Source organism: Engystomops pustulosus, chromosome 5 (genome assembly GCF_040894005.1).
Source record: "Engystomops pustulosus chromosome 5, aEngPut4.maternal, whole genome shotgun sequence".
NCBI classification, from domain to species: domain Eukaryota; kingdom Metazoa; phylum Chordata; class Amphibia; order Anura; family Leptodactylidae; genus Engystomops; species Engystomops pustulosus.
In genome coordinates, this window is record NC_092415.1 from 79068712 (window position 1) to 79082818 (window position 14107).

General features: G+C 40.4%; 1 protein-coding gene across 2 annotated transcripts in view; it reads right to left on the reverse strand.

Moving 5' to 3' along the window:
• CDKAL1 (CDKAL1 threonylcarbamoyladenosine tRNA methylthiotransferase) overlaps window positions 1-14107 on the reverse strand; it is a 528219-nt gene that overhangs the window by 193675 nt on the left and 320437 nt on the right. For both annotated transcript variants that reach the window (XM_072152454.1, XM_072152456.1), the window contains exon 11: window positions 2147-2292. In XM_072152454.1, the coding sequence (XP_072008555.1) occupies window positions 2147-2292 (146 nt within the window). The remainder of the gene's footprint in view (window positions 1-2146; window positions 2293-14107) is intronic.

Genomic DNA, 14107 nt, shown 5'->3' on the forward strand with positions numbered 1-14107 from the left:
TGCAGCAGAGCTCTGTGTGTGAATGGATGAATGTGGAAGAGCTCTGTGAATGAATAGCTGAATGTGGCAGAGCAGTGTATGAATGTGGAAGAGCTGTATTTAAACGAATGGATGGATGGCTGTAGCCACATCAGTGATTTTCAACCTTTTTTGAGCCGCGGCACACTTTTTATACTTAGAAAATCCTGGGGCACACCACCAACCAAAATAGCACAAAATGACACTAAAACGGTCATATTATACATATAGTTAATAATATAGATTCTAAATTTATTTTACTCACTCAGTGTGAAACCTGGGCCTGTTTCGATAAACACAAAAGGGATATCCTGGCAGGAATGGTGGAAAGACGCACACAAAGCTCTTCCTCAACAGTTCTCAGTTTCTCCCTGTTTTTAGTATATGGTGCTGATTATTATGTATACTGCAAAATAAAGGGGTACAATGAGAGGTACTATGGCCATGAGGCCAGAGTACAAGTGTCAGCTCATATACTCAGCATATGAGCTGGTACTTGTAGTACTCCAGCCTCATGACTATAGTATTTCTCATTTTACATTTCTCATTGTTATATGCAGTACACTGCTGGAGTACTAAAAGTACCAGCTCATATGCTGAGTATTCTGCCAACAGTTCATATACTCAGGCAAAAGCTCATATAGTCAGCATTATTGGTGGGCATTACCTTGGCGGTGGGCAAATGCGAGAGTCTCTTCGCTCTCAGGGTGATGCGCCGGCCTTGGTGACGTCATATTGTCGCGCGAGGTTCAAAGCTTGCGCATGTGTTATTGTACACGTCTCCTACATTGTAAGAAGCCGTGACTGTGCATCACTGCGCATTGCCGGGAAACAAAACACGAGGGGCACCAAAGTTTGGGGAACTTTCCCCGCCGCACACCCGACCATGTGTCACGGCACACTGGTTGAAAATCACTGCTCCACATAAGTGAATAGGTGGATGTAGCAGAGCTGTAACTAAGTGAATAGATGGATGGATGTAGAAGAGCTTGTGTATATGCAGCAGGGAATTTTTACTTGGTGTTTAATATATTTTTCCTCTTTTTGATGACTAAATCTGGTGTTCATCTTATAGTATGGAGCTTATTGTAGTTTGAAAAATATGTCAGTCTTCCATCCATGGTACTTTGGTTAAATAAAGTCGAAGAGTAGGAGAATTTAGCACCGAAGTCTGTTGCATGATGTCAATCACAGGGGAGGAGGTGGTCCCTAACCTCTTTTGGCGCGTAGGGCCAGCAGATTAAAGCATGTCAGTGGGGGTGAGCATGTGCTAAATGAAGTTGTGATGGAAGTGCTCCTTCTGCCTCCCACTGACTATGACACCAGTACAGCTATACTGGTATTGTGCAGAGGAAAAGAGAGCAGAAGCATAATGCCACACCTTCACTTAGCTTCCGCTCTTGACTCACATCCTTTGGATCAGAACTAAATTCTTCCCAGGCTTGCGAGTGGGGAACATTGATCTAGCCACAGATGTATATCCATTATATTTTTTTTTTCTTACCAAAGAGCACAGTCTATTACAAAGTTGAAGACCTAATAAACCCACTGTAAAACCTGTTAAAGATAGTCACATATTTAAATAATTTACTAAACATAGTGTTTTACTGAGTTTAACAATGAAGGCCTGCATAGTAATTGAATATAATATGTAAGACATATGTAAGCAGAGAAAATGCTGACATGCATGAACAAGTGTTGTAAATCTCAGATCTCCTGTGAGGAGGCACTACAGTACATAAAGTGACGTGTCTATGAAATGACAATACCTGTCAACTCTCCAGCACCAGGGGAAGGTTTGTGCCACCTGTCCTCAGAGAAGCAGGCATAAATATGTCATTTTTTATTCTTTCAGTATTGCCACTATAAAGGACATGCTCTTTGCCTATATACCATCCCATACTCAAGCACAAAAAAAAAAAAAAAATTGCAACAGTAAAAGGACAACTCCCTGCGATGAAAGTTATTCAATAGAAAGTGAAAAAGACGCACAAATGCTTTGTTCCAAGGAATTTAAGAACCTTGAAGATTTACTCTTCATTTTACTCGGCAGTGATAGGAATAAGTTACCTTTCAGATGTTGTGAAGAAAGCACTGCTAATCTCACTCTGCACACAAGTAAACATACCTCTCTTTCAAGAAATCCACCACTCTTTTGAAGTCTGCTACACAGTATTCTCTCTTCATGTCCATGAGCACACTGTCTGAAGCAGACTGCACCGGGATGTGAAGAAACGCATACACCCGGGGATGGTTTAAAATTTTTGCCATTTCCTAAAGATTACAAAGAAAATAAATTGTGTTAACGGAATTATTTATTAAGTGACACTCGCCACATTGTAATTTCTTACAAAGACAGCTGCTACAGCCCTACAATGCAACTCCTATAGGAACCGTACAAGCAGGTATTTTCAGAGTTAGTTTGGGAAAGCAGACAAGGTTGAAAGATAAAAGGAAATAGAAGATAATATTTAATAAATGAACAGAATACTCAACTAAAGGAATATTACTTATTAGCATTACATTTAAAAAAAAAAAAAGGAATTAAAAAACAAAATCTTAAAAACTTTAAACATTTAAAGACAATTAGTCAGTTCTTCTAAACTGCCCATTTAGCGAATGTATTTCCCTTAAAAATGAGCAGCAATTCTGAAGAAGGGATTCCTTGTATTATATATAACTATGATGCTCTGAATCTCGTCTTCTGCACTGTGGTCGGTCCGTGAAATCTGGCCAGCCCACAATCAGTTTTTCATGAACTGTTCACGGTCATGTTAAGGCATACACAAAGTAGTAGGATAATATGGCTGCATCAGGAATATCTGATTGGTTGTGGGGGAAAAGGGAGTTCTCTGGAGTCTCCTATTTAATGCACATAATTAAAAGTATATGGCAGGTGGTATTACCTTAGATTAATAAAATATTCTCTATACGCAAAATAACAGATGCAACTTAAAGGGAACCTACCACCACAAATCTACTTATAAAGGTAGATTGGGTGGTAGGTGGATCAATGGGACGTGAGGATAGCCCTTTTAAGGGCTAATCCTCACGTCCCTGCACTTTTTTGATAACTTTAATTTGATATTTATTCAAATTTACTTATGCGGCTACCGGGGCGTGGAGTAGCCGCATATGAGATTACACGAGGCGGCTACTCCACGCCCCGGTAGCCACTTTACCCCTCTTCTGCGCATGCGCAGACGGCAGGATCGCCGGACGAGGTAGCTGCGCGCCGAAGATGGGTGAGTAGGAGGGGTAAAATGGCTACCGGGGCGTGGAGTAGCCGCCTCGTGTAATCTCATATGCGGCTACTCCACGTGCCGGTAGCCGCATAAGTAAATTTGAATAAATATCAAATTAAAGTTATCAAAAAAGTGCAGGGACGTGAGGATTAGCCCTTAAAAGGGCTATCCTCACGTCCCATTGATCCACCTACCACCCAATCTACCTTTATAGGTAGATTTGTGGTGGTAGGTGCCCTTTAAGTAAAACCAGAACACCATGACCAAAACCCTCTGGCAAGCTTGAACTATGGCTGTTATAAATTCTACAAAAAGTTACGATGCGATAATTAGACAAGCCCTTCCTTAAAGATTTTGACCACCCTGACTAACAATGTCAGCTGATAAAGGGTAACAAGTCCTCCCAATATCACCTAAAATTAGCTTCCAGTGGTGCACTGTACCTTAAGTAGATGTTTTTCTGATATGCAAATTAGCTTTTATGACTCATGTCTGGAATCTATGACTCTTCTCTTTCTCTGCCTTTTTGTACTGAGAGACTGTCTGTTAATATTTAACTACAGACAAGTAAAGCTCTATGTACAGATGGGAAATATTGTGTTACATTTGTGACAAGTGACCAGAGTGAAATGATCGCAGGTCCTTTAGCCTTCTAAGAATAGCAAATTGTACACCATGTACTGTATGTGATTACATGATTACAGCAGCCTCCATCGAGGATGGAAAGGAGTAGCAGTCCATGGAGGCAGCTGTGTCTTCATGTGGCCAGATACATGCATACCCCCCCCCCCCCCCCTTCTGATGCCAGGTAATATAAGATGAAAGATGATTTATGTGGATGAAAGTGAAACAAATTTTAGCTAAAAGAAGGATGTCAGTTAATTTATAGCATTCTATAGGAACCCGTCAGTGGCTGTATATGTGCAAATGCGGTGACATGTTTCCTTTAAGCACTGTTTATTTTATGGCTCTACATGTGTTATATAACCAAAAGACTTTAGCAGTCTAGAATCAATCTCCTCAGGCCTCATTCACCCGGACTAGGCCTACTTGTCACAGACAGGTACTTAGTCAGACACTTGCAGCTTGTTATGTCTTGTCATTAATTAATTAATAAGATGATCCACCTTGAGGCCAATTCTAGACATAGGGACACTTATACTCTGTAGTCCACACTAGGCTGTACTCCACACCAGCTTATGTCTCTTCATGGCCCTAAACTACGGTAACTGCCTTATCTCTACTCCGACAGTCTAAACCAAAGGTGAACACATATCTTTAGTTGGGCTGCTGGGTCCTAATGCCTGGCTGATAAACCACAGTATCTATCTGTATAATCTAAATTGGCAGTGTCACCCACTTACACTTCCATTCTTGTGATGTAATTAGAACGTTAGCACATCAGAATCTCGTGGTAGCAGTAACTTTTTTTCCGCAGCACTCTAGTTTGTTATTAAACAGTCTGAATAAATCCCAGAATAATTGAGTCCAATAAAGTTCAAGTACAAAGTGTATGGCTGTACTATTTCCTGAGGGCAGTATGGACAGCTTCTAAATGAAACTTCTCCTGCAATAGGAAATGTGACATTCAGACTGCAATGTGTCATGAACCTGAGCTTCTCTCTGTATCCTCTGTTAACCTGCTCTCCGTTTCCAAGAAGAAGGAAATGTGTCAAAACATGAGTGAGCTAGCTTTAGGTACATAGGAACCCAAGCAGCAATGTGAATAATCTCACCTACCTATATGCTATGACTATACGAGTAATAGAACTACATGATAATGAGGTCAGACGTAAGAGTAAACAAACATAATCTAGGCTAAAAGCTCGTAAATCAATAACCAGTGCCAGTTGTAGTATTAGGAAAAGTACAGGGTAAATGGTTGGGTACAATGTGCTACAGGGCGTTCTAAAACACACAAGTGTAAATATGACATTTTGAAGTTGTGTGTACAGTAGAACAAAGATGCAGCTTAATACAATTGACTAGGAAAATATACAGTATTGTAGTGTGTTGAGAAAATGTAAATCATTGCTCCTAAAATTTTAAGCCCATCTAACATCGTTCAAAAACAAAAGGCATTGGAAAATAAAGCAGACCTATGAAAAACAGGAGTTATTTTGGTGGTATGATTGTCTTTAACCCAATAGGGTAATAAGACATACCCTTACTCCTTGTTGCACAATGGGGAGTATGAAGAGGGCTCACGGGCTGAGCCCTCTTCATACTCACCGGGCAATTGCTTCAAAATGAAGGAAACGCCCGTCGCTAACATCCGCAATCAGTGCTAGCACCGATCACAGGTGTTAATCCTTTGATTGCCGCCAGCAAAGCTGCTATCAGCATTAACGAGCCGACGGCTCTTGGCTTCGATCATCGCTCCCCGCGACGTCATCGGCGGCGATCCGTTGTCATGACAGCCTCGGGTCACACGAAGATCCGAGGCTATCATGATCTAGGCTATCTACTACCATGTGCGATTTGCACATTGTAATGGATGATGTGCAAAGTCCCCATATACCGCCATACTGTAGTATGTCAGTATATGAAAAAAAAAGTACAAGGGAAGTGGAGGACCAATATAAAACTTAGCATTTAATACATATTTATAATAAAAAGTGTTAATATAAAAATGAAGGAACGTATCCGTTACTAGTGTTCGTAGAGATGATGCCGTGTGATGAATATAGGCAATGGTGATGCAGAGTGGCACCCAAATGTCGAGGTATATGATACCGTCTGTAGAGGGTGTATCGATGCTCACAGATGATATGGGTGCGAAAACTCTGAAAAGATGAGACAAGGTAAGAGGGGGGAGCGGCCCTAATAGACCCTAATATTGGAGATGAAAAGTCCCTGTCCAATCCTTTGAACCTCAACACGGAGCTGCAGCCTTAGATGGCTGCCACCCCGTCTGGAACCTGTCCCTACCAGCGGCCCTCTGACCCTAATACAGGGGAGGACGGAGGGGAGGGGCAGGATATCCAGAAGAAAAGTCTCTTGTGATGCAAAAGAACCCTAATCTATCTAAAGAGGGAAAATAGATGCGCCCTCTATTGTGAAGATAGTGGGTATTAGTGGCAAAAGGCAGGTAGAGAATATATAGCTGCAGGGTCACATCTGGTCGTAAGAACCCTACATGTCATGTTTCGCCTCTTCAATTGGGCTCATCAGGGGCAAAGGAGACCAGTTCCACTGACATCTCCGGCACCATGCGAGCATTTGGCGCTTCTAAGTCCAGGCTAAAACGGTCCACGCCAACCACCTTTTGGAATGGACCACCTTGATCCGGCCATTGCCCTGATCCAATTCAAGATCATATAAAATCATTTTGCTGTCCTCAGCCGACACATCTACATAGGCTTCTGAAGCAGGTTATTCTGGTCTCCTTTGCCCCTGATGAGCCCAATTGAAGAGGCGAAACATGACATGTAGGGTTCTTACGACCAGATGCGACCCTGCAGCTATATATTCTCTACCTGCCTTTTGCCACTAATACCCACTATCTTCACAATAGAGGACACATCTATTTTCCCTCTTTAGATAGATTGGGTTTCTTTTGCATCACAAGAGACTTTTCTTCTGGATATCTTCCCCCTTCCCTCCCGCCTCCCCTGTATTAGGGTCAGAGGGCCGCTGGTATGGACAGGTTCCTGACTGGGTGGCAGCCATCTATGGCTGCAGCTCCGTGTTGAGGTTCGAAGGGTTGGACAGGGACTTTTCATCTCCAATAATAGGGTCTATTAGGGCACCCCGCACTCTACAGCCTCGAGTGCCCGCCCCCCCTCTCCCCCCTCTTACCTTGTCTCATCTTTTCAGAGTTTTCGCACATATATCATCTCTGAGCATCGATACACCCTCTGCAGACGGTATCATATACCTCGACATTTGGGTGCCACTCTGCATCACCATTGCCTATATTCATCACACGGCATCATCTCTACCAACACTGGTAACGGATACGTTCCTTCATTTTTATATTAACACTTTTTTATTATAAATATGTATTAAAAGCTAAGTTTTATATTGGTCCTCCACTTCCCTTGTACTTTTTGTCATACCCACCAAGTGGTACTGGGAGGGGGTATACACCACCCTCCTTTTCGTATGTATTTTTTATGTCAGTATATGGTAGGACCAATCAGACAACCTAGGGTTAAAGTACCCTAGAGGGTCTGAAAAATAGTAAAAAAATAAAAAAAATAAAAAACCTAAAAATTCAAATAAACCCCTTTCCCTAGAAGTCATATAAATATAAATAAACAGTAAAAATCATAAACACATTAGGTATCGCCACGTCTGAAAATGCCCGATCTATCAAAATATAATAACTGTTTTTCACTGTGTTTAACCCCGTAACGGAAAATAGCACCCAAAGTTGCAAATGGCATTTTTTTTCCATTTTGAAAACTATAAAAAAATTCTATAAAAAGTTATCAAAAGGTCGTACAGTCCAAAAAATAGAAGCATTAAAAATGTCATCAAAAGTCACAAAAAATGACAGCACCCACAGCTCTGTACACCAAAGTACATAAAAGTTATTTGCGCCAGAAGATGGCAAAATGAAGATTTGTTTTTTGAGCAGGAGGTTTTAATTTTTGTAAATGTATAAAAACATTATAAAACCTATACAAATTTGGTATCCCTGTCATCGTACAGACCCAATGAATGAAGTAGACCTGTCATTTGGGGTGCACAATGAAAGCCATAAAATCCAAGCCCACAAGATATGGCACAAATATGTTTTTTCATCATTTTCACTGCAGTCAGAATTTTTTCCCTGCTGTTCAGTATCTGGCATAGAATATTAAATGGCGTCACTATGAAGTGTAATTTATTACGCAGAAAACAAGCCCATACACAGCTCTTTACATGGAAAAATAAAATACATTTTTGAAGGTGGGGAGTGAAAAATAAAGACGCAAAAACGAAAAAGGACTTGGTCCTTAGGGCTGCATACTAAGAATTTTGAATAAGGCATATCATCAAAATTTCCGTACAATGTGTCACTAATGATTCTTTCTCAAAATCACATGTACATATTAAAGTGTTTCATAATTAACTAAAAAGTGACACAGGTGACTTGGGTGGCAATGGGTAAAATATCTCCTAAATGAAAGCTCCCATTATCGCTCCGGCAGTCAAAAGCACTTTGAAGGAATTTTTTTTCCACAATTCTGTCAGTATTAACTGGACATTGTCAGATTTTGTAGAGACAAACTTATGGTATCAGACTACATGAGGAATGCCAAAACAGCGTTCAACGAATAATTTTTACTTGTAAATACAAGTCATTATTAAATCAAAAATGCCCAAAGAATGGGAAGTCTGTAAAGCAGATGAACATTACAAAAAATTTTGCATTAGTTTTAAGGAGAGTTTCATACGGCCTTTGTCAGACCATAAACCACGGATTGTGCAGAATCCTGTCTTACAGACTAACAACACTGATGGGGATGGGACTTACATTTTAGAGATCTATGATGCAAAGAGTTCCTGCGTCACTACTTGACAGCAGCACATAACGTGTAATCATTTTTGAAGAAAAACATGAACTCCTTGCATCACACATTATTACGATGCAAGGAGTCCCTTCCCCAGCAGGGTTGTCAGTCCATGACACAGAACTCCAGGAGTGATTGCCGCAGTAGGAAACTGCCCTTCGTCTTCCGTTTTTCTATTCAGTCATGTCTTCAGAAGTCTTTGGAGAAATTTATCATTCTAGTTACGTCAATCTTCTGGTGAACAAATGTGTTACTATTGTCCCAGCTGAAAAAAACTTTAGTGAATCCAGATGTAGTAGACAGATTTATTAAGTCAGACTTTTTAAAAAGCTGCAAATTTAGGTGAAATGTAACTTTAGCCCCCTCCTGGCATAGGAAATGTTAAGTACCATATTTTTTTGGACTATAAGGCGCACAAAAAATCCTTTGACTTTCTCAGAAATCATAGGTGCGCCTTATAGTCCAGTGCACCTTATATATGAACCGCACTTACAGACAACAGCTGCATTGAACTGTGCACAGGTCTGCCACCTGCTGGTCATTCATCGTTATAAACAGGTGCGCCTTATATATGAACCCAGACATTTTAGCAGGCATTTAAGGTGTGCCTTATAGTCCGAAAAATACAGTAATCAGAATTAAAAAGTCTCAAATCCAATGCAGATATCTCAGAATTTTACACCTCATATGTAACATTTATCAAGCAATGTACACCACTATGATAAATAAATCTGACATACAAAAAGCTCTCAGGGCACCCTTGAAAACTGGGGCAAGAATACCCCTCCGTCTCTTAATTTATAGTCCATATGTAATTGCTGGGCAGAGACTTAGATGCTGTGACTCACTCGTACCTCTTTTCCAATGCCTAGAGAATCAATTGCCTAGGCTACATGCAAACAAATGTAGAATTTGCCTGGGTTATCCATCGATTCAACATCTAGCACAAATCCCCATATCTATGGGCTCACATACATGGAACATTTGTGTGATGACTGCAAATCAGAGAGCAAATCCAACAGTCTTTAATATGAGCGAACCTCAAACACCAGTGACACACGGCCACAAGAACAGTGCACATTATTGTGCTGGTACACTTAGAGTCTTCTACCTCCCAGCTCACACATAAGTAAATACAGAATTATGCAGAGCATTTTGTAAAATTTCCATATATATTTTATGAGGGAAAATTAAGCTTTTAACTGTATGCAAATGATCATCACGGCACAACCAGGTCAGGGCCATGTCCGTTGGTGCACCATTTCATATTCATATGCTTCTCAGTACCACTTTGAACAAAGTCCAACATATATTGCTGAAAAAAGGAACAGACAGAATAAAACAGGTGTACTAGCAGGTATGGCAACTTTTCTGCTCCACAGAGAAGCTTATTTGCATTAAAAAAATCATGCTCATTTGCATAAAAATGAGGCATTAATACTGAAAATAATTACAAATATATATATTAGTCAATACAGTCCAACATGAGTGAAGTAATCGGCTCCTCTACTAATTAACATACCAATCATCCATGTAAATGCATCCTTATGCAAATTAACGATAACCTCTGACTCTTCATGTTCCAGAAGGAACCAGAAAAATGCAATTGAATTCTCATGTCTGCTGACAGCACTTCCTACTAGGACATAAGACATCACATACAATGTGATCAAAATTTTCATTTGGTTAACACAGGGCAGTAAAAATATCTACAACTTAAAATAATGAACAGACACAAGCATCTTTTTTTCCATTGTAAAGAGACTTGCTAAAAGAAAAATGTATCCAGCTGTGCTTTGTATTTGAAGATTATGCAAAGTCGACCCTTAACCTATTAGACCGCTCGTATATGGGAAATGAGAATCAAATCAGGGATATTGCAGCAAAGCCTCCAAGGGAAAAGAATTGTCTCAATCTTTTAGGAGAAAATGGCATCTCTATTTTTAAACGCCTCAGAGCAGACACGGGTTAAAAGCACTTTATTCAAACACCGCTTCCCCGAAAACACTTCAGGCTGTTTAAGAATCAGCAGAGAGCCAGCCGATATTGGGCCTCACCTCTTGGCCATAAACCACGTCTCCAGCTGATAATCTTGGCTTTAGGCAAAGCTATGGTATGCATCAATGCGGCTGGATCCTCTTCGGCTATTAAAAATTAATGATTGTGTGTGCATTAAAATATCTTGTTTGAAGCAAATGCAGACAGGCAGGTAACCAATATGCAAGACAACTGCTTTATTAACCAGTCAAAAGTCTACATGAAACACTAAGACCCATGTGAAACAAATCAGAAGCAAAATAGGAGCAACTAACAGGGCATACATTTATAGGATGGTCATTTTCAGCTAACTCTCTACAAACACCAATGCATATACATGATAAAAGGAAGAACCTATGAATACCTATATGTGGAAGAGGGAGGATAACATGGAAGAAAGTTACATGGTGGAAGAAGACCTTCCACAGTTACCCATAATGCTATCTGTGCAAGTAGTGCAATGGCTATGGCAATTGTCCCAGCGAGACCAACCAAAATTGTTTCTAATAGTTTTTAGGTGTCTAATACATTTTGTCACAATTTTGGGGCAACCTCCGCAGCAAATACATGAAATACAAAAACACAGTTTTCACAAGAGATTTTTTTTTAACATTGGGCATTTTGGATTATTATACACTCACCGGCCACTTTATTAGGTACACCATGCTAGTAACGGGTTGGACCCCCTTTTGCCTTCAGAACTGCCTCAATTCTTCGTGGCATAGATTCAACAAGGTGCTGGAATCATTCCTCAGAGATTTTGGTCCATATTGACATGATGGCATCACACAGTTGCCGCAGATTTGTCGGCTGCACATCCATGATGCGAATCTCCCGTTCCACCACATCCCAAAGATGCTCTATTGGATTGAGATCTGGTGACTGTGGAGGCCATTTGAGTACAGTGAACTCATTGTCATGTTCAAGAAACCAGTCTGAGATGATTCCAGCTTTATGACATGGCGCATTATCCTGCTGAATGTAGCCATCAGATGTTGGGTACATTGTGGTCATAAAGGGATGGACATGGTCAGCAACAATACTCAGGTAGGCTGTGGCGTTGCAACGATGCTCAATTGGTACCAAGGGGCTCAAAGAGTGCCAAGAAAATATTCCCCACACCATGACACCACCACCACCAGCCTGAACCATTGATACAAGGCAGGATGGATCCATGCTTTCATGTTGTTGACGCCAGATTCTGATCCTACCATCCGAATGTCGCAGCAGAAATCGAGACTCATCAGACCAGGCAACGTTTTTCCAATCTTCTACTGTCCAATTTCGAAGAGCTTGTGCAAATTGTAGCCTCAGCTTCCTGTTCTTAGCTGAAAGGAGTGGCACCCGGTGTGGTCTTCTGCTGCTGTAACCCATCTGCCTCAAAGTTCGACGTACTGTGCGTTCAGAGATGCTCTTCTGCCTACCTTGGTTGTAACGGGTGGCGATTTGAGTCACTGTTGCCTTTCTATCAGCTCGAACCAGTCTGCCCATTCTCTTCTGACCTCTGGCATTAACAAGGCATTTCCGCCCACAGAACTGCCGCTCACAGGATGTTTTTTCTTTTTCGGACCATTCTCTGTAAACCCTAGAGATGGTTGTGCGTGAAAATCCCAGTAGATCAGCAGTTTCTGAAATACTCAGACCAGCCCTTCTGGCACCAACAACCATGCCACGTTCAAAGGCACTCAAATCACCTTTCTTCCCCATACTGATGCTCGGTTTGAACTGCAGGAGATTGTCTTGACCATGTCTACATGCCTAAATGCACTGAGTTGCCGCCATGTGATTGGCTGATTAGAAATTAAGTGTTAACGAGCAGTTGGACAGGTGTACCTAATAAAGTGGCCGGTGAGTGTATATTCCATTTACAACATTGATATTGTATTAGGCTGCACAGAAAATAATGTTTTACGTGCAGTCTTCTTTTGACAGCTGCTTACCACCTTAACCTGTCAGATGTTTCTGAAAATGCTGTCACATTATTGGCCAGAACAATTTTTACATGTACAAATAAAAACTAAATTACAATATAAAGAATTAACTTAAAACCCAACAAACCATAGATTTAGTGAAAAAAAATAAATAAAATTGATGGCAAAAAAATGTGCCTCAAACATCATCATAAAATCTCCAACTGAAATAGCCAAAGATCTGCTTGACAGCTAGAAATTTTAAAACCGTTACAACCTGCAACTAAAGGCACCTCTAAAACCTTTATATGTTTTTTGAAAGACATTCCAATGATTGCATTTGTCTTGGTTAGCAGTTGACTGCAAGCACCTTTGTCACAAAACAAATGAACATTTACATATTTACATAAAACTCACACAGCAGAGGTTTATGCACAACTATAGATGTAAAAAAAAAACTAAGAGAAAAAAAACAAATCAAAGCAACAGAGAAGGTAAGGATAGCTTTGTTTGTTTAGCAGTACACGAAGTTAGTTATATAGACAAGCCCTTTAACTCCCACAGGTGTTTAACCCTTTCACAACTGCAAAAATGGCACCTTTTTGGTTTGACGGAACTAGGCGTACCAGAACGGGTCCACTCAGCACTACCCTTAAAGAAAATAAAGCTAGTTCACAGTTAAATTTATTGATGAAAGTTTAGTTTATTTGGATCTAACGGGAAATATTATGCTTGTCGACAATCGGGGAAAGACATAACCCAAAAGAATGTAAAGAAGTCAGTGAAAGGTTGTGGAGAAAGTTTTAGGGTTTGGAGAATGTTTTCTGTAGCAGGAGTTGGAGCTCTAAATCTCGCATACAACTACATGGCAGAGTGAATGCAACTCTGTATCAGTGTATCTTCAACAACATATGGTTCTTTCATTGCGTTCTTCACTCAGCCAGTAATTATCATGCAGGATATTTCCTCCTGTCACACAGCAATATGGGAAAAGCAGTTCCTTGAAACGGCCAACCCAGAGTCCCGATCTAAACCCAATAGAACGCCTCTGGAAAATCCTTGGTGACAAAGTTATGGCCAAGAAACCCACAAAAGAAAAGACTGGAAGAAGAGTGGACCAAAATCCCACCAGAGTAGTGTGAGACACTATTGATGTCCTGGCCACATATAGGCGATTTGTGTAACCTTCAAAAAATGTAATTTTAATCCTTTTCCCTGTGCTGCACTTATGGCTGTTCTCTGATAATAATCATCACGTGTGATGCTAAATAATGGTTTTATGTTGATATATTTTGGCAATTTTGTAAACTGTTCTAGTGGCATGGTGTACCTCACAAAAAATCCATCAAATGTAGATCAATATGGATTATATTATTTGTGAAAAAATTAAGTA